Source organism: Epinephelus fuscoguttatus, linkage group LG19, assembly GCF_011397635.1.
Source record: "Epinephelus fuscoguttatus linkage group LG19, E.fuscoguttatus.final_Chr_v1".
Lineage (NCBI taxonomy): Eukaryota > Metazoa > Chordata > Actinopteri > Perciformes > Serranidae > Epinephelus > Epinephelus fuscoguttatus.
The window spans coordinates 23,749,992-23,771,663 of record NC_064770.1 but is presented as its reverse complement, the minus strand read 5'-3'; the positions used below and the strand labels follow the sequence as shown (position 1 = coordinate 23,771,663).

The 21,672-nt window shown below is 42.4% G+C and overlaps 1 protein-coding gene across 2 annotated transcripts in view; it reads right to left on the bottom strand.

Annotated features, from left to right (window-relative positions):
• The window catches only part of prkar1b (protein kinase, cAMP-dependent, regulatory, type I, beta), a 115,996-nt gene that overhangs the window by 6,957 nt on the left and 87,367 nt on the right, over window positions 1–21,672 (bottom strand). For both annotated transcript variants that reach the window (XM_049561679.1, XM_049561680.1), the window contains 3 exons: window positions 19,926–20,084; window positions 11,704–11,764; window positions 9,126–9,247 (listed from right to left, as the gene is read on the bottom strand). In XM_049561679.1, coding sequence (XP_049417636.1) covers window positions 9,126–9,247; window positions 11,704–11,764; window positions 19,926–20,084 — 342 coding nt within the window. The remainder of the gene's footprint in view (window positions 1–9,125; window positions 9,248–11,703; window positions 11,765–19,925; window positions 20,085–21,672) is intronic.

The following is a 21,672-nucleotide window of genomic DNA, read 5'->3' as shown; positions in this document are numbered from 1 at the left end:
TTTCTAGGGGAAGTGTGGGTATTGGGACAGGCCCCAAAAGTAATCCTTCAGACACGGTACCTAGACCCGAGCATTGCCACAGCAAACAGTACCCTTAGATGTGGGCGGGGTTGTTGTCACTCACTGCTCCATCCAGCACTCACTGTATTTCCTCATTACTGATGACACAGAGGGAAGTCTGCACCTCCTTAATCGTCCACAGAATGAGGCTGCATGCAGACATTTTCCTGAACAAAATAAAACAGGCTGCAGTGAGAGTCTCTCTCCATGGGACATTTAAAAATAATGGGTTTCTGCATTTCGTCCTTAACAGGCAAGCTCAGGGGTTTAGTGTGGGGAGCTTCAGTTTTTCCTATATTTTTCTTGTTCCCTTGTTGTTTTGTTTGTGGGATATGTGACATCTGGTGCACAGGCTGTTGTCAATTATTGAGAAACACACCCACAGCTGATTAATTCCTCCACACCTGTGCATTCCTGTGCACACCTGTGAAATTGGTGGGGCAGTTTCTATTTAATCTCGGTGTTGGAAACAGTGGTGTTGGACACTTTTGATGAAGCTCCAGGAGGACCGAAAAGATGTGAAGATTCTTACACATATTTCCATTTAAAACAAATGGTTTCAAGTTTTAATTGTAAGAAAGCATTTGCTTAACCAAAAAAAAAGTCCTTAAGATTTCATTATATAATATAATAAGTACATTTTCTTTAGTGTATAATCACCTGAGAATAAGAATCATTGTGTTTTCATTGCCTTGGAATGATCTACATGGGGAGCAGGTTCTCGTTCACAGAGAATCAAACACTAGCTCCTGACAGGACCATTTGTGTTTTTGCGGCGACCACCGTAGCAAGAAGCTCCTCCATGTTCAGCAGAAAACATTGATCTTTTAACGTGAAACTTATAATTTTACCGGTTTTAATCACGTGAACCATTTATTTTGAAGAGGAGAAGACCTCTGTGGATAATTCAGCTCCTGGTAGAAAACCCCTGAACATCTGGATCTTACGTTATCATAGAAAAAAGGTGAGCACATGAGTAGGTGCTAAGCAAATGGCCTGGGTCCGACATGCCAAACAGCATAAGAGAAACACTGATTTGTAACTTAAAGCTGCTTTATATGGTGTTTTTACCGATTTGTTTTGGAGAGGAAGAGACCTCTGTGGATAACTCAGCTCCTGGTTAAAACCTCCTGAACAGTGACTACTGAAGGAGTTCTAATTGGAGAAGTTTCAGCTGGTAGAAATCTGCAATCCTCACAGCTCGACACCACTAAACCTCCCTGAATTTGAGCCTTGAAACCTTGAAAATCAGAACACATCCGGTCACACATATTGGATGTTTTCAGCTTTTGATAAGTCACATGCTTTATGTCCGTCATGGTTTATCCACTGAGTCTGTTCCCACTGCACTTTTTTGTTTGATTTTAACGTACCATGTGTAAAAAAATTTTTTTGCATTACTTTGACTTTTTTTTCCAGCGTTTCCACTCAATTTTTTTGAGTGCAAACTGAAAATGTGCATAAAAACAGGAGGATGGAAACACAACCACAGTAATAGACACTGAGATTGTTCATAAAGTGACCACATCCCATAAATTTATACCACTGTTGAATCTCACGTGTAAAAACTGCAGCGACCACTGTTATTGGACCTCTCATCACACCACACCAAACAAGCGGTCTGAGTACAAACGTGGCAGAAAACAGAGATGTGAATGGGGAGAGCATGAGGAGGGACAAGGCATCGAAGCTCTTGTGTTTACAACCAGTTGATTCCTCTCCTTTCCATTCATGTCCAAACAAAGAAAAGTGAGACAGTGCAGCGCCACCAAGTACAGTGGTTCCTTCGTCAACAGGCCTCTTCTGGTGTGGTCTAGATAACCATCGCATACTGTACCACCCCAGGGGCAGTGCTCTGCTCCACAGATATTTCTTTTATAAACAATGAAGATCCTCCTAACAGTGCAGGGCGCGAAGGACTGGCAACAACACAAGATAGTAGAGGAGAAAAGACAGAGAGGAAGGGAAGACAAACAAGTGTGAATGAATGAAGTTGTAGAGAAACAGAGTGACGAGAGAGGAAAAAGTAGCGCGAGCCAAATCATCACTACCACTACTTGCTGGTCAGATAACACTCTTCACAGTCCTTAACCAAACCGCATATTCACACCCACTCGTACGCATACCTAAACATATATACCACATGCAGAGCATGGCGAGTCGGCTTGTGGTGACAGAGCGAGAGAGAGGCACAAGCAGAGATGGAGGAAGAAAGGTGATATCCTGAGTAGCCTGTTCACGAGGCCACCCAGCACCAGCAGTGTCTGCACCTTCTCACTTAAACGTCAACACACACACACACACACACACACACACACACACACACACACACACACACAAGAAGCATAAGGGCTGCTTCTCAAAGGGAAAATGACAAAAAAAGGGGTCCCACCACACGAAAACCTGTTAATCTTTACCTTTGTTCTTATTGCCATATGCTTGCACTCAACAATGTCTTTATCCATTAACTGCATTGATCTTCAGTCTATAAAAGCGTGTGTTGAGCGCCATTAGCTAAATTACATTCCAGTACAGTAACAGGCAATATAGTGTGGACAACCCACAGAGGATTTGTCCTCCGTGTGACCCACAGGGACCCTTCACATCCCCTCAGTGTAATTACTCTTGTGTTGGGTCAAAGGACAAATATGAGATACACACGTTTAGTAACTGTTCAGATGGATGATGGGAGGAGATGAGAATAAATGTACTCGCAGTGAGGATGGCACAGGCACCAACAGCCCTCACCTGACTTTACTAAACTTTCATCCAGCGGCTGACAGGCGGAAGTCAACTCGAGTCATGAGTCTGATTGGCTTCATTTCAAAATCAAAAAAGATTTGTAACTCCACTGTGACATTAACACCAATGACTCAAGACTTAAAGTTTAAAAGCATGGCCGACATTTAAAACTGCCATCAGATTAACGTAAAGAGGAGTCTTAAAAGGGATTTAAAAATTGTGAAATTGTTCCACCTATGCTAAAATGTGAGAAGTAAAGAAAACTGAGAGGAAAGAATGTGCCTAAGAAGCAGCATATCTAACACCATGTTTCAAAACTCCCACTGACTACATTCACATACACACTAATATTCACACACTATTATTGCGAATATAAGAATATTCCAATTTTGATACGGGTCATGTAAACAGCATTAGGCCTTTCTCCTTTTATAGCATTTTCCGGTTAAGACGTGGGATACACTGATGATATTCAGGTTTTAGGAGCGTTCTTTGGACATTCATTTACAATATGCATCTCAACTGGGATTTTTACCGCAGTTTGCGGCACACAGCCTCATACCTATTGACGGTCAGCTCTGTGTGTTGTACATAAACCAGTTTGCCAACAGTTTGCAAGGCTGCAGACACATTTGGACATCAACAGGATTTTGGAGATGCGAAAATATCTGGCCTTTTCAAAGAAGTGGCTGAAGGAATGAAAGAGGAAGGCCATGTTCACACGGTGAAACAAGTTGCCACTGGTGGAAAACTTTGAAAAAAAATCCAATTTTGATGCAGAGAAGCAAAACAACAGAAGTGGCTCCAGTTGTTCCAGTTTTTCCATGTTTTGAAGTGATAAACAGCATGTTAGGACACGTTAACCGGAATATGCACAGCTGCTTGTAAATGGGAGTATTAGTGGAATATTCATTTTCACTAGCCATGTAAACAGCTTAGTGCAGGGGTGTCAAACTCATTTTAGTTCATGGGCCACATACAGCTCAATTTGATCTCAGATGGGCCGGCCCAATAAATCCATCGCATGTGGGCCTGTGGGCTGGTTCTGGCCCACAGGCTGTATGTGTGACACCCCTGGCTTAGTGGGAACATTGTCTATGTGGATAACCTTAGGCGGCAGTGGTCATGGATGGAATACTGAATGGGCCTTAAAATATCAGCGCCCCCACCATGGCCTTCACCTGCAAAATGTCCCTCAAATTAAGACATACTGATCAGGAAGAGACTCAAAATGGCCACAAAGAGAAACAAAGGAACTGTAAAGAGACACAAAATAACTACATAAAGGGGCAAAACAACCACAAGGAAACACGAAATGACATCTACATCTAACGACTACAAAGAGACACAGAAACACAAAAAGATGTATGAAAAAAAAAAGGTAAAACCCCCACAAAGCCTGGGCGTCTTGTACGACAGGTGGTGGAGCCTTTTGCATATCTGTGCCCAGATGCCCATTGTCTCATAATTCGCCCATGGCAGTGGTGAGAGCACAGAGGACAGGGTGCTCGGCTTGAGTGTGAGCATGAGAGACCAAGAATGTGCACGGTGGGTAAGCAGGGGCATAAGTCCTGAAGACAGGATGAAATGGAGGAAAGAAAGGAAGGAGGGGATGCGCGGGAAGGTGAGACTGAGTCTTCACGGCCCCGGAGTTCTGTAAAAGCTTGTTTGTACAGTGCGAGAAAGAAAAAAAATGTAAACATGTCACTTTTCATTAGGGCTCTATTCCTCCCAGGCAGGCAAAGAAAGTGATGCCTCTATGCCCCCCCCTTTTGTTAATCCTCCCCATCAGCAGCATGTAATTAGTGATTGTGGGGTTTGTGTTTGGCTGATGCTCCGAAACCGCAGAAACAACGAGAGAGTGAGAAGAGACAGAGGAAGAGGGAGGCGATAGGAGTGAGAATGAGGTCTGACTGAACAAAGCGCTGACATCACAAGCTGGTTTAAGTAAAAGAATTAAAGGTGTGCACATAGAGAAAAAGAGGAGAGGATAGCGAGTGAGTAAAGTTGTCGTGAGACAGATCTCACTGTAGGACAAAATCGTTCTCTCCCACCTTTCTTGTGGTCCTTTCTGAATCAACCTCCTCTCCCTATATGTCCCTCCCTGCCCTCTGTTACTCATCCTTCCTCTCTCTTTCTCTCTCTCGTCTCCCTCCCGGGAGGCTGGGTCTCCTGACCCCGTGTGAAAGTCAGCAACACACATTCCACCACAGTCCACCCTGCTCTGGGAAAGTCAGGCCCTGCTGCATGGGAGACGGAGAGAGTAGGAGAGACAGCGAGGAAGGGAGGGACTGAGAGAAGGAGAGCTTAGGGGAAAATGAAGGATAGGAGAAAGGGGAAAAGGGATTAAAGAAAGAGACAAAAACTACTGATGGGTGAGGCTCAGTGTCTGCAGTGACACATACTGGAGTGAGGTGCCTGCCTGCTACGACTTCATCCCTGTCTTTCCTCCTTCATCTCCTCTTCCTGCTCTGTCTCTCCATCCAATAATCCCCCAGATTTCTTGGCTAATTTTGCCTCTGTCCTCTCTGGGATGTACAAGTCTTAGTTTGAGTCATGCATAGCTAAAGTGACTGCTATATTTGTGTCCTAAACCCCAATTTGGTTCATTTTCTGCATCGTCAAACTGGCTTTTAAAGGATTTCTGCAGCTTCACAAGGCTTCAGTTGGAGGCTTCAAACTTGACCAACACTAGTCGGGTAATGTGAGGTAAAGATATATACAGTGCAGTCTATAAATGTTTGGACAGGGATGCATATTTTGTTGTTTTGCACTTAAGAATATTTGACATGACAAATGTCAACTTTCAACTTTAAGGCCCAGACACACCAAACTGACATCAAATAACCAGCAGCCATGAAGGCAAACTGTTGCTTCTCTTCACGTTGCCTGTGTTACGGACAAAAAGTTGCACTTGCACACATTGCAAAGATTACAGCCAACAGTCAACTAGAATGTACATTCTGCACCTGCATGAGAGGAAATAACTCTCCTTAGCAGCAGGCGGCGGTAGTCTGTCATCATCGTTCAAAAATGATCATGCTCTGTTCCCAGGCGGGTCTTTGCTGCTGCTCTCCCTGCCTTAGGCTTTCCATGTAGGCACATGGATGGGCAGAGAGGTTTGCTCTCTGCCTCAGGCTTTCCTTGTTTGCATGTTGAAGGGCAGAGAGGTGTGCTCTCTATGCCTCAGGCTTTCCTTGTTTGCACGTTGAAGGGCAGAGAGGTGTGCTCTCTATGCCTCAGGTTTTCCTTGTTTGCACATTGAAGGCAGAGAGGTGTGCTCTCTCTGCCTTATGCTTTCCACGTAGGCATGTGAAAAAGGCTTTCTTTGTAGGCCCGAGGAAAGGCAGAAAGGCCCCAGATATGTTCAGTAAAGCCTGGACTTCATTGTTGGTCCATTTATCAGTGCTTTCTTCTGCGTTTTTTTTTTTTTATTATTTTTTATGAGCTGTTGTTTGTGCTTTGTGACGTCTGTTGTTTACACAGCTAAGGAGTTTTTAAAAATGGCGGTTGTCAGCACTGCCTTGGCTCACATGTTTGATCATACTTCCTCTCATGCTGCGAGAGTACCTACTCTGAAATATTATTTTTTTGGGGCATTCTAAGATCTACAATCATCCCTGGTTCATTTATTGCGGGCACAATGAAAAAGGGGGTTCATAAACCTTTTTTTTTTTTTTTTAAAGTTTCTCTGCTCCAAAAATGCCTATTGTCGCTCTTTATTGGTCTAAACAGTCCTCACATCGGACAAATAATGTAGGAAGCCATGTTCAAATGTCCTTTTTTTGTACATTCTTTGCAATCACTTACTTCCTGCTAACATATCTTCTTCCCTAGTTGTGCACTGTGAGGGCTGAACTGCAGCTGTCTTCAGTTTTTGCTGGTTTCAGATGCTTTTTACCATTTTTGCTTTCCTTTTTCAGCAAGTTAAACACATGCTAAGTTTGATTTACTGCATTGGGTTTGTGCAGAAAAAGGGCCACACCAAGTGTTACGCCATTCACTCAACATAGATGTGACCTCCATCAAAACTCTTAAGTAGAGAGTCAGAACTTTAAGCTTGTTATATTTCAAATTTAATGCGCTGGATGGGTGCCATTACAACTGGAAATATATCACTGTCCCAATACTTACAAACTACAATGTGTAACTCTGAAGAGAAGCAGAACTAAGAGAGTGAAAGGATAGATCAAAGAAAGATATAAAGGAGGAGTGCTGTGCTGGAGGGGCACAGGTGGAGAGAAAGAACCAGAGCGAGTCAAAGGAGGGATAAGGAGCGATAGATCACTCAGCACCTTTGATAAAATCCTCCTCTGGCTTAACCGCACCTAACCACTCCCATACACTGTAACCAGTGCACTGCTCTCTAGAGCTACTGTGCAACAGACAAAGCTACTGACAGAGACGAACCTTAAAGTAAGTCTGAGAATGAGAGGCGAGGGAAGGAGGAGGAGGATAGCAGATTGGGCCCCCGCCCCTTCAACACACAGGGCCCTCTTGACTTGACCCTGGTGAAAGATGTGTAAGTATGGAGTTAATCAAAAGTGTGTTAGGATAACAGGCAGGGGGCCCTTTATGAAGCAGCACCAGGGACCCCACTTCCACAGAGCTTGCAGTGTGAAGGATGCGTTTTTCACACAGGAGTCGTGGTTGTGGGCCGGGGCAGGGGAATAACACCAGGTAGTCTGTCTGCTGGTGGCAATAAACTGGGATCCGTTCGGACCTCAGCAAAGAGCCCACCAACGTCTCTGCATGATGACATGAACATCAACCCCAGGCGCCCACCTGATGACAAATGCACGGTCTTGGGCCCTGTGTGTTAACAGGAAATGTAACATTAAAAGAAAGTTATTACACATCCCATCCTACTGAGCTATTTCTGCTTTTTCTTCAAGATATCCACAACAGTAAAACACCACAGACTGTATAAATTAATTGATGTAGCCACTGTGATGTCATTCATTGGTTTGAGGACTCCAATTTTGAAGCCTTGAGTTTGACATTTTGACTGTCACCATCTTGGATTTTTTGAGCCAGAGGTGACCATGTCTGGACGAGAGGATGACTCTAGTGCTAGCTGTCTTGGTTAGCATGGTGCATATAGTCCATGGTGTTAATGCTAATGCTACGTTTCATGAGCGAAAAACAGGCTCATAAACAAAATGTACCACAAAAAATTTAACATCCGACTCTATATAAAGGGTCTTACTAAGACTTTGAGGCAACCAACATGTTACAATTACACTTTAATAAACTAAAAACACACTGAAATGGTGACAGTCATGGCTACACCTTTACTCAATAAATCTGGGGTTACACCATGGTTACGTTACCTAACCAGCGTTGTCACTGTGGTAGCAAATTGTCAACTGGCACAAACCTGTAACTCAAAGTGGCCATGCCCTTAATTATGTGTAACTTTAAGCTTTAATCAAATGTGAACAGGTGAGTTATTCAAGAATTCACTTCCTGTACAGTTGTGATGAACAGAGAAATTAGCTATAGAGACCAAAACCTTTTTTATTTATTTATTTTATTATTATTATTTCTGCTGGAAAGTTTCACATTTTAACATGTGAATCTATGGGGATTAGGGCTGCCCCCTAATAGTCGACCAAACGTTAGTCAACCAGAAAGGTCGTTAGTTGGCAAGATTTCATTGGTCGCTTAGTCACAGAAAAAAATAAACAAAACAAAACATGAAACTATTCGCCTTGTCGAAATAAGTCAAAACCTATATGACTGGACCATGTGGGAATTCAATTTGAAAGGACGAACCCAAGGTGATATGTAAACTCATCTTCATTGGTCGACTACAAACATGACGTATCATCTGAAACATGGAAGTAGCTACATGCCCATTAGCAACCTAGCACAATCATTACTGCTTTGCCGACAGCGTCATTAACAGGCGGCTCGCTCAGTGTGTGACGTGCACTTGTAGATAAAATATAGGCCTATATTAATGAAGGTTCATTAGTACAGTTTTAGTGTTAACAATGTTACTGAGACTATTCTTTCTCAGACCTTCAACTCAAACCACTGTGTTGCCCCGCCCAAAATACATCATTTAAAAATTGAATTAATATCATAAACATGTGGGCAACTCGTCATCTAATGGCCCTAAATGATGACTATTGGTTGACTAGGAAGATTCTTAGTCGGGGGCAGCCTTGATGGGGATTGACTCACTCTTGGAGCCAGCCTCCAGTGGCCATTCAAAGAACTGCACTTTCTGGCACTTCTACGTCGGCTTTATTTTTCAGCCCTGGAGGTTGCCCCTTGTAACCTACAAACACACACAGTCCTCCCGCAGACCTTACCTCTGTAATAATGAAGAAGTCATCGCCAGGTTCTCCCTGCACCACTATCTTCTCTCCATCCTCAAACTGAACGGGCTCCAGAGCATCGGCCACAGTCAGACGTTCCCACTTATCCAAAGACTCTGTGAGCAGATCAGTGAGAACAATGTGTTATTTACACTGATGAATACAACAGCAGATAAATAAACATGTATTCTCTGTGTTTTTCGTGTGTTCTGTGATCTGAGATGACGTCTCTTGCTAAACTCTACTAAACTGGTGGGAACGATAATTCCTACTTTGGTCTAATCCAGTCATTCATCAGGGACCGTTACATCTCAGATCACCCTTGCCTCCTCCCTCTTCTCATGGAGCCTCATGGAGCTAAAACCTTTAAACTAACACCTTAATCTGTAAGATCTCAGTTCTGCAGATTGTGGGGTGTGCTGACAGAGAGCTGACCATACAATAACAGAAGGATCTAAAGTTTTATCCCAAAGACATGATCGCTCAGTGTAAACTGGCACAGATAAGAGCATCTGCTTGGTGCTTGTAAAGTTAATATGTAGAGGATATACTTACAGTGTGAGATGTAATCCAAAAAAAATGAAGTGTAATGCAAACCATAGTGAGAGTACTGTCGGTTCAGTGGCTGAGATTCATCAAGAGAATCTAATGCTGTTTTGAAACTGAATATTTCCCCTCTGTTATTCAGCTACACCTCAGGGACAGGACTTATATTAGTATAGGTTGTATTAACAGCTATTAAATCAACTGAAAATATATAGCTAAAACCATTTAGATTGAGTGATAAGCAACTGTGAAACCTCAGAATAGATATTTATTTCTAAGGCTCTATTAAATGTGCACGACTTGTGAAACATGTCCTGCCAAAACCTGTGATAGGATCTATCTTTCTCAGTTTTTGTTGATCCTGAGAGCTGGTGGCGACAGCTGTCTTTCCGACTGTCCGACCACATGTACAGTGACGTGGTTAGCCCCAGGATATTTCTAGAAGCTGTTGGTATTCACACAGAAACCAAAAACACAGACGGTCACACATCTTCACTGGGAAAAATGTTCCAACCAGAGGAGTTTTCAGCAACTCTGAACTATTGATATATATAGCAAGAGGAGCCACTAATAACTAAATACCACCACACAGATGATTCACCAAATGAGCACATCCTTCTTTCACAATTCGGTGGATTACTGTTGCCTTATCTTAACAGTCTATACATCTAAGAGTGGAATGTGACTTATCTGCAGCAAAAAGCTCCTCATCTTGAGTTTTGTCTGGATAACAGGGTGAGTCAGTGTTTTGATTTGACTAAGACGTGAGTTAGAGGTGTAAACTACAGCAGATTCTTTTTGTCTGAGACTATTGTCTCCTGATGTGCTCAGTAACCGATCCCAGTGTGTAAATGTGTATGTTCTTAGGATTAACTAAGGTGAAGTCTGATCAGTCGGAGGTGTCCAGTGTCCCCTCTGGTGGGGCCGCGGTGTCTGCCGGCCCCAGATGGATGTCCTCTGTCTGGCTGGAAGCTAAAGGCAGCAGGTCCTATAGTAGTGATCCTTAACAGCTCGGCATGTAACACGATACACAAATGTGTCGACCAAAGAACCTACATTTCACGCTCCGCAGAGCCTGAACCCACTTGGATCACCTTGCAACACACATATATGGTATGTTACACAGGGAATTGGCCACTAGGATGTGTGACAAAGAACATGTTGTTTTTCACCCCCTCCTTCACTCCTCGACATCAAGGGCTTGTACCCAATTTCGTGGCTATCTGGAAAATCAAAGACAAACAAAAACACTCCCGCCTCTGACCCCTCCTCCAATTCAAAGAGGTGGAGCAGAGAAGCGGAGCGACAGAAAGAGGGATGAAGAGAGGAAAAGCACTTGGAAGAGGGAGGCGGGCTTTTGAATACAGGCCTCGACAAGGCTGTCAAAAAGGGAGACGCAGAAGAAAGGAGGGGAATGAAAAGAGAGTGGATCTCGCAGAGACTCTCTCCTAAGACCTGAATTGAGTGTATGTGTTTACTCAGCCAGCTAATAACTCTGTACAGGGGGCATGGCCTTACTCCATACACCACACACACACGATCAAGTGGAAGGGGATGAGATGTCAGTTCCAATTGCAACTCGTTTTGAAAGTCTGAATGAATCTCATTCGCCGTTCCTCCGACGGCCTGTGCAGGCTGGTGTGATCCAAATTCCAATGGGAAAAGAGAGGCTTATGTTAACTCCCTATTCTTTAATTGTCCACACAACGACATTGCAGTGTGTGACTGGCTTTAGTATGAACAGTGCGAGAAGATTAGGACTGTACACACAGACCTTACTCAGCTGTGGGCCTTGTGTGACAACGTGCGCCTGTGTTTATGTGGGCAAATCTACAGTATATGTTGCACCCGGCAGATTTAACTGCCTGCACTCTGGACTCTCTGACCTGGTGTTTAAAATTAATGCGTAGCATACACGTGCAAACACACTCCACACTACACCACATTCCTAAATGCAAGAAATAAAGGGTATAGCAGAAACATGGCATGCTCATTACATGATACATTTTTAGACATTCAGACCTACCAAGGATGGAAACCTTGCTGAGGAACTCTTCATACATCTTTCTCTTCCTCAGTGTGCTGCCCTGTAAGACAAACACAGGAGAGACATTCAGCATTAGACACACACACACACACACACACTCTGAAAGCGTATGTAAAATTGAATATTGGGATTATCCTGCAAAACATTGTGATCATGGTTTCAAGAGGAGAAACTGATTCAAAGGTGCAGTGTGTAGGATAGAGGGGGATATACTGGAAGAAATGAGGTATTATAAAATAAGTACATTTTCTTTAGTGTGTAATCACCTGAAAATAAAAAACTGTTGTGTTTTTGTTGCCTCTACAGTTGCCCAGAATGTACAAACCAAACACGAGAACTCTAGAAAGACGCATTTTCATGTCGGGCATCACAGTTAGCAGCCCTGCTGTGTCGAACAGCATCAGAAAAACACTGATTTGTAAGGTAAAACTGCTTTATTCAGTGTTTTTACCGGTTTAAATCACTGGGTCTGTTTGCTTTGGAGAGGAAGAGATCTCTGCGGATAATTTGGCTCCTAATAGAAACATCCTGAACGTTTGGATCTTAAGTCATCAGGCAAAAAATTTGAGCAGTGGGCTAGTGGCCCATCTGTGACAAGCCAAACGTCATTAAATAAACATTGATTTGTAACATAAACTGCTTGATTCAGTGTTTTTACTGGTTTAAATCACTGGATTTGTTTGCTTTGGAGAGGACGAGACCTCTGCAGATAATTCTGCTCCTGGTAAAAATCTCCTGAACAATGAACACTGAGGGAATTCTAACCAGGAGAAGTTTCAGCTGGTTGAAATCTGTAATCCTCACCACTGGACACCACTAAATCCACCTTAATCTTACACCAGACCTTTAACTATATTTTTCTGATAATACTTATATTCTAGAACTTTTACTCAGGCCAAATACTGTGCACAAAACACCTTCAGTTTTCTACTTAAGTATGACACTTACAGCTTAATTTCTCCTTAGCTGAGGGGCTTACACAGTCGCACCGAATCGCCATTGAACTGTTAAGTCACTCACTGCATTGAAAGAGATATTACAGAGGTAAAAGTGTTCATGGAGATTGTTTGTTTACTTGGACTCATACTTCTGATTCTTATTGTCATCTTACAAAGTTGGCTCATAGTTAGATAGTCAAAAAAAAAAAGGCAGAGGAAAAGAAGAAAAGAAAACCATGGTCAGAGGAAGGAAAGGTATACAATCATAGAGTAGTAACTGAAACAATGTTTTAACTTTGATAATGAAAAGATTTTGTCAATAAAGATCATTCTTTTCACTAATTAAACATGTCATTATGTTTTGATATGGTCAATGTAAGATCTCTTTCTTTCTTTTCCTACTTTCCTTTTTCTGTTAATTAAATTTCATCAAAATTACAAATTCAACAAAAATCAGTAGTGTCATATTACATTATAGATTATGGAGACATTCAAATTAAAATTCCAGTATGGGGTAATCTATCACCAACATTATAGACACAGTTCATGAGGTCACACTAATGGAGGTGTGTATGACTTGTGTGGTAATTTTCATCGCTTGTGTGTGTGTCTGTGTGTCTGTGCGTGTGTGTGGCCCACCCCACCCACCAGGCATGGGGACTTTCCCCTCGCTGCCTCTGCTATGAACGTCAGGTGCTTCCTGACAAGTCTAGACCCAGAGGACCCCCTTCCCTAACTGCATTTCTCCGTTTTTTCTCCCTCCTTCGTTGCACAGAACCGCTCGGAGAAAGCGGGAACATAAAGAGAAACAGAGAGAGAGTGAGGAGAGACGATCTTGTCCGCCCTGTGTCTGCCTCTGCATATGGAAATGATATATTGAGGCTTGGGGTGTCTTTAGTGCATAAGTGCCTGAGTCCCGCTGCTGCCTCTAATTTCATATAATTTCACATTTTGTCTTAAAAGGGGAGAAAATGTTCCCAAGTGAGCCAACGTCAAGCTCAAAATCGTAAACAACTTGATTAAAGGAATTCTAGCCTGCATCGCCTCCCTCCTGGATAAATGATTTGAGTGAGTGTGTGTGTGTGTGTATGTGTGTGGTGTCAGTGTGTGTGTGTGTGTGTGTGCGGGAGCGTGCAGTCTGTTTTAAGTTCTGCCACTTATGTTTCGTTGCTGTCTCTGCAGAGAAGAAACTTCATGCTCATTAAGCAAGCAAATACAAACACTCACACATGTATACTCTACCTCTAACACAATCTCGCACAAACACACACATGCACCTTCCACAAAAATGTGGAGTTGGTCCCCTGATTTCATAGCCTCCCCACAGAGCTCCTCAGACAGGCTTGCTGGGCTTAAAGGCTTACCATGCGTACATAACATTACATTACACAGCAGGTCTGATTTATGCGACTGGTGTAGGAAGGGCTGGGTGGGCCAACATGGGGGTTGACCGGGCTGGATGGAATGAAAATGATACTTCTCCAAATTTCTGATTCTAAAATTTCATCATTCATTTTGTTGGTGCGCATCATTTTTTTTCTCTCTTTGCATTCTTTTTATCTGTCCTTATCCTTCCTGTCTACTTGGGAGGGCCTGAGCACATGTTTCATGTACAAAACTCCCCTACTCCTGTTGTTGGCCCTAATGTGTTCGCTCCTCCCGCGGTTAAAGATGAACCAGCCTCTGTGTCTGCTCGCCGTCTTTGAGGTAGGATCATCAAAGAGTTGAGGTGTGGAGTCAAGCCAGACTAAACCAACCGTACCTCACGCCTCATCCCCATCACCTTCATCTCTGTCCAATGCGAAACACATCCCTCCTTATTTCTTGGTATCATTCCTCCTTGTCTCATTTTGTCTTGTGTTCTGTTTGTTGACAGTGGTCTGTCAGTTTGTTAATGGCTTTGTCTGTAGCTGTGTGCGTTTAAAGACTGAGATGACACAACAAGGTGGGTATTGTATGACTGGCAGCAACACAATGGAGAGTGTGTTTATCACAGGGAATGGTATCACATTGTTTACTAAATGCACTCCAGGATAAGGAGGCGAGGAGGTGGTGAGGGGGTAAGGTGAGATTACAGACATATTCATATTGTTATCAGCATGCTCAATGGCTGAAATTGCTTCAAGGCCAGTTTGGATGATGCTGATTGGTATGGGTATATGTCATTTTTGCCATTGGGTCGTGGCACAAGGTACAGGCTAAAGGAAGAATTAGAACTGATGTCTTCAGGGGCAAATGCAAACATGTGGATGCTATAAAACTGAGCTAGTATTAAATGTTATATTCATTATCAATCAATCAGTCAATTAATTTTTTGATAACCTGATGAACTGTTTAGTCTATGAAATATCAAATAATTGTGAAAATGCTCCTCAGAGTTTCTGAGAGTCCTCAAAATGTTCCTTATTGTCAAACTAACAGTCATTTTCCGTAACTGCTTATCCTGTTAGGGGTCAGGGGGTTGCTGGAGCCTATCCCAGCTGACATTGGATGAGAGGCAGGGTAAACCCCGGACAGGTCGCCAGACTATCACAGGACTGATACATAGAGACAGACAACCATTCACGCTCACATTCACACCTGCGGGCAATGTAGAGTCACCAATTAAGCTGCATGTCTTTGGCCTGTGGGAGGACACCAGAGTACTCTGAGAAATCCCACACAACATGGGGAGAACATGCAAACTCCATAAAGGGCAGAAGGGCACCAGGAACCCTCTTGCTGTGAGGCAACAATGCTAACCACTTCACCACCGTGAAAATGCTCCTCAGAGTTTCTGAGAGTCCAATGTGATGTCTTCAAAATGTTTCTTATTGTCAAACCAACAGTCCACGACCCAAGTAAATTCAATTTATAATGATATAAAACTGTAAAAAGGGAAAACCTCAACATCTGAGGACCTGTAAACAGGGAATATTTCTACATTTTTGCTTGATTGTATATTAATCAAACAGTTGATCACCAGAAAATTAATCAGGTTTGATAAGGACTTCATCTTTTCAGTTCTAATTGAATACGCTCTACTCTACAAAGATTCTACTCTACAAAGACAAAGACTTGGAGACTTGGAATATATTTCAATGGCTTTAGCCTGTGATCAATTGGGATAGTGTTTTGTGAGCTTCACTTAGATCAACAAAAATTAACTCATTGACCTTGTTTCAGATTCCTGAAAAGCTTTCACCCAAATGCTATTAAAGAATTATACCAAATGACCATGCTTTAAGTTAAGTGTAATAATCTGTGGAAAGTATCCTGAATATGTGAAATATGTCATGACTGTGCAATAATTTATCACACTAACTCTGCCATAATACCCTATTATTATGCTTATTTATAGTTATATATATCGTCTTTAATGTGTCTGCTTGTCTTTGAATTTCTAAATGTACCCACTGGAAATACCAAATTTTGCAGTACAGCTGCTCAATGACAATAAAGGCACTGATCGGTTGAATAATGTATCATAACAATATTTTTTATTTTGTTTCGATATATGTCAACACACATGCAATCAGCAGAGGTAAAATATGTTTAGGGATACGGTTGCTCCAGATGGAATCTCTGAACCCATCAGCTATCTGTCTGACAGCCAATATTTCGGAAGTTCTGTTGTGGCCAGCGAATATCTGTATGACGGATATCTGGGCCAAGACTTTCTCTTTGGTGTGCCATTATTGTTTACAGTCTGATTAGCAACCTGAGACACAAAAATGAAGCTGGAGTTTAGAGACGATAACCTTCATAAACAAAGATCTGCATATAAATGCAGATAAATGAAAAAACAAGGGAAAACGTTGTCAGATGTGTCAGTGGGTTCCGATGAGTTATCAGATGAAAGCTGATGGGTTCCGAGATTGTGCTCTGCCTCTCTTGCTCTCTATACAGACTATTACCTGCATGCAACCAAAGCCCACTCAAAAGTGACTGAGTCAATGCTACTCAGAATACAAACGGACTACAAACAGAAACCAGAACGCTTCTGATACCAAGATCTTGTCCGACAGATTCTGCATTCATACGCACATATCTGTTTATAGAATTCATGAACAGAATTCATTTTGATGTTTTAAAAGAAAACCAAATATTAACTTATAGATATATCAACTTGTTTTCTTGAAGGTGATTGCACAGATGTAAAACTGTTCGGCCAAATTATCAATTAGACAATGTGGAGATCCAGCAGAGACGCAGGACAGCAGAGAGGCAGATGTGCAAACAATGAAACTGATGGTAGCTGTAGCACACCTTCTCGCGCTCCTGACTAACTAGCTGCAGACACAAGCACTCACCATAATTTTACTGGGAAACACACACACACACACACACACACACACACACACACACACACACACACACACACATACTTAGACACAGAGAATGCTTGTTGTGTTGGCCTACGATGTTGCCAGAATACCACACTTTATAAAAACAGCTTTACAAATCATTGACAGCAATAATTAACTACAGGTTCACATAATTGAATTCTGCTTCACCCCGTCTCCCCTCCTGCTGCTGCTGGAAGGAACGAAGGAATGAGAGCTGGAGAGGGAGAGAGAATCCTCTCAAAGAAAGGTTACCAGGGCAGACTGTGCCCTCAGTTAAACTATGTGCTTAAGAGGTGACATGAGCGCTGGGCGGGCCAGTGCCAACTTTACATTGAGCTGAGCAGTCCAAACAACGACCTCCTTCCATCTCTGTGGGTGCAAACTGTTTGACACAGAGCAGAGCGTTCACTGTTGATGATGAAAGCTTAGATCCACACGGGTGTTTGGAAGGTTAATTGGAGGCTATCTTAATTTATTTGGAGCAAGGTGTTAAGAACATTTTGAGGAAGTATTTAGTTGGGCATGGAGACAGTAATTAGTCAGTCTAACAGCACCCAAAATGTGTGTGTGTGAATTTGTATGACAGCTAGGGCAGAGCACCTTGTGTTTCCAGTTTAAACATTTAGACATTCCTGCGAGATAAGCTCCCAGAGCTGGAAGTGTGTATCGAGGCATTAGGGTTGACCCTCTCTCCTCGACAGCCCTCCCTTTTTCCCCTTTTTTCGTCTAGCACCAGAGCTAGAGAGACATTAAGGGGAAGATACACCCGCTGGTGGAGGTGGTTTTTGTGTGTGTATGTAAATGCATGTGTGTGTGTGTGTGTATAGATTTTGAATATAAAAATGAAAGCAGCTATCTTAAGTGTTTTTAAGGAGTCTTAAGTGGTTGAGTGGGAGAAAATATTGCAATAGGAGGACAATAAATTATAAGACTGCAAAGAGTGTACTACAGTACATTTTTATTGTGTGTACATCACATTTAGGGTTTCTCTCACACCTGTAGTCTGTAGACCATGTGCGATTTGGAGTGAAGTTGCAACATTATTACATTTTTCATTTGGTTTGGTTAGCGTTTAAACTGCACTTTGTCAAGCACACCGAGCATTATAAACAAATGTCACATGGTTGAAGCAGTCGCTTGTCTATAGAGACAGAGCACAATGCGGCATACTATGAATACCACGCCCACCGGAGGGGGAAAACTATTGGCGCCACAATATGCAACAAAGGGCTGAAATGCTAACAAAATGCCTGAAGCTGGCTACAAACATTAGAATCAGCATGTCAAAGGATTATTTAGCACCCTATGTTTACCACACAGAGAAAGGTACATTGACAAACTCAGTATTATTGGTCTATCTCAGTGTCCCTTCTCCTTACCTTGCGTATCTTGGAGAAATGATACCACTGAACAGCCAGAATAAATCAAATTATCAGGTAAGATCATCATTTAAGATGACAAAACTCATAACCAGGCATTCCATATTTAAGTTAGCTTCAGCCTCTGCAGTTTATCTAGTCAAGTTAGCAAAATGCTTGCTGTACACAGGCATACTGAGTATTAGGATCCCACATTTTTCCCATATCTTCCTGCTGATGCCTCACGTCTTAATCCTTAAAAGCTCAGTGTTTTGGTTTGGCAGCTATGTAAAAACATAGTTATGGATTATTTCCCATGTTAGTAGTGCATCCCACCACAAAGCAGCTCCTAGGTAATTTTGTCTTTTTGCTAATTAACATAAATGACAAGGAGGCACCTTTTATGTAATACAAAGTCAATGGAGAGCGATCAATTGTTTTCCCCAAGCGAAACTAGCCAACCCTTTCTTGTCTCATAAATAATGGAATGACACCCAATTTATGCAGTCTTGGGTTTTCTGGTTTTGCTTACTGGTGAAAATGGGGGTGTTTTGAAAACACTCCCATTTTCACCAGGTAACGTAGCCTGTCCCCCCACCGCAGGAAATAATGGATTAATCCTGGAAAGCTGTTGATGTAGCACTTTTCTCCTTATGAAAGTAACACAGCGACTATTTGACTAATGGGAATTAGGTCGGATGAGAGCATAGCGACCAAATATTCGACTAGTCGACCAGGAGACTACAGCTCTACTATATTGTGTCATTGTGTGGGTGTTGAGGGGTTGAGATCTGTCATCTCTCCTGGGTAGTTCGAAGATGGAAGAAGAAAGGTCGTAACCAGATTTTTTCATCCTAAGGAAGAAACTAAAGAGGGTGCGATGAACAAGCCAAAATATCCTAAATAATATAATAATAAATTTGAATATTTGAACTAAGTTAAAACCCAGGTGTTAAATTCCTAATCTGTAGTGTATTGGAAGAATACTTAGGACTGAACAAGTCACTACTTCTGCAGACATTTGACACTTTTGCTTACTGTTACTGTTGAGTCAGAGAAACAAGCTTCATGCTATGCCCATTTGATTATAACATATACATAAATTAATTCATTCACAAATTCCACAAAAGCTAATACTTTGCATTTTAGAGCCACAACATAAATTGTATTTCCACTTGAGTATTCAACATCCACTGGAGATTCATGTGACACAATACCACTTTCTTTTCCATACGTCCAACATAAGCTGTAATGCACCAGCAAAGACACATTGGATCTTTAAGAAATCAGATGTTTTTATAAAGAAGGAAATATATTCAACAAGGGTACACACAATACATCTTGGTGAGGAACACTGAATGTAAACATGGCTTTTACAAGAAAACTCGACGGTGCACCCTTAATGTATACCCAATCAAGTTGCTACAGAGTAATAGCAATTGTCAATCAATCAATCAATCAATCAATCAATCAATCAATCAATCAATCAGTCAATTGTATTTGGTATGTTGAGAGAGTTTGAACTTAACTCAAAGTGTATCCTGAAGTAGTACGAGACAGAGTGTTGAAGTACATACCATCAGGATGCGCCGGTAGCTGTCTCGGTCGATGCCCCACAGTTTAAGATCAGTCTTGGCCTTGACGGTGGCAGCTCTGGGAGTCCCATAGATCAAGGCCAATTCTCCAAAACTACCTCCCTCTCCAATATTGGTCACCCACTCCCCGTTCACATACACCTGCAGACAGAACAAGAAACAGAGTGATTCAATGCTTCTGAAGAATGTAAATCATTGCTGGGTGAAAATGCTCAACTCTTCTACTCATCCTGAGACACCTCAATCCTTTTTCTTCTCCCCCTCTCCTTCTCCTCAGTTTCCGGGCAGTTTGATATGTTCACTGGGCTTGTCCCTAAGCATTTGATCCCCACTAAGCCCTCAAATGAGACCCTCTAAAAGGCCTTCTATCCCTCCAGTCTCTCCATCCATCCCTTTTATTTTCTCTGTCCTGTCTTGTTAGGACCTTCCCTTTGATTTGGAAGTGATGGAGGACAGTCTTCTCCATATAGGCACTCACATACTTGTTCACTTACATGCACACACACAAACACATGCACAGCTCTATTTAGGCCAGCCACTATAGCTCTACAGACAATACAACCTCATTGATACTCATTCAGGCTGTCTCTGGGGCCGTTACGGTTTCACCTGTTGACACACTATCCGCTATCTTGTTACCTTAATAACTCAGAGAGAAAGAAGGGGGTGGGGGTGGGGGGGGGCACGTATCCCTGCAGTGGCTGTGAATTGCCAGAATTGTCGCAAGCCATTATCCAAGGCTCAGAAAAGACCACGGGGGACTCATCCTTCACTATATATTGCGGTGGCCTCAAAGAGACACAGAGTGCTGGCTTCAGGTACGTCAAGCTTAGAAGAACAATCACATGAGTGTTGCAAAAGTGTTACATCAGAGCAAACAGTACAGGTAATAATATTTTTTTCACTGCACAGTTTCCTGTTCTAGTCCTCAAGTATCTCTTGTCCTGGAAGTCTTTGTTCGGTCTTCATTGTTGTACATCTGATCCCATAAGGTTCCACGTACACTTTCATGCTGTTTCAAATGTTCAAACAATCAGCATTACATTATAACAGGTTCAGGTATGGAATAGAGTTGGGTCGATTTACGGTTTTGCCAGTCTGGTTTGGTGTGCAAGCTTGAATCGGTTTGATTTTATGCATACCAGCTGAACCAGCATTTGTCATTAATTGAGCATGGCGTTAGTTCATGGCAGGACATGATGTCAAGCTCAGCTCACGTCCCAGCTACATCAGTTGGTCTCAAGCAGCCCAATCAACTGATGGAGCAGCTGATTGGTGGAAGGGAGTCACCTGATAGATCACATGATTTGTTTCTGTTCAATCAATTAGCAAATCTCTTTCAGGGCACTCTATTTAAACTGCTCTGGCCTGCCTACTGTTGCTGCTTCCTCTGCAAACCACTTCACAACCCACCTCCACCTCAGCTCCTCCTTTTCATGTTGTGTCTGACTTATAAATGTAATTGCCCTTTGTCATTGCTGCTGGCTCTGTTCTGTTCCAGGAAGCTGTTGCCCTCCATTGCCCAGGGAGGTTTGCTTTCTCTGCCTCAGGCTTTCCACATAAGCACATGGAAGGGCAGAGACCAAAGTTTTCTTTGACTTAAGTGGTTCTGACTGAATAAAAGTTCTGGCAAAGTAAAAAGTCGTCTACATCAGCAACCTGTGCCACAATAAAGAAGGAACTGCCAATTCATGAGGTTGAAATAAGGAATTGTCTACCAGATACCTTC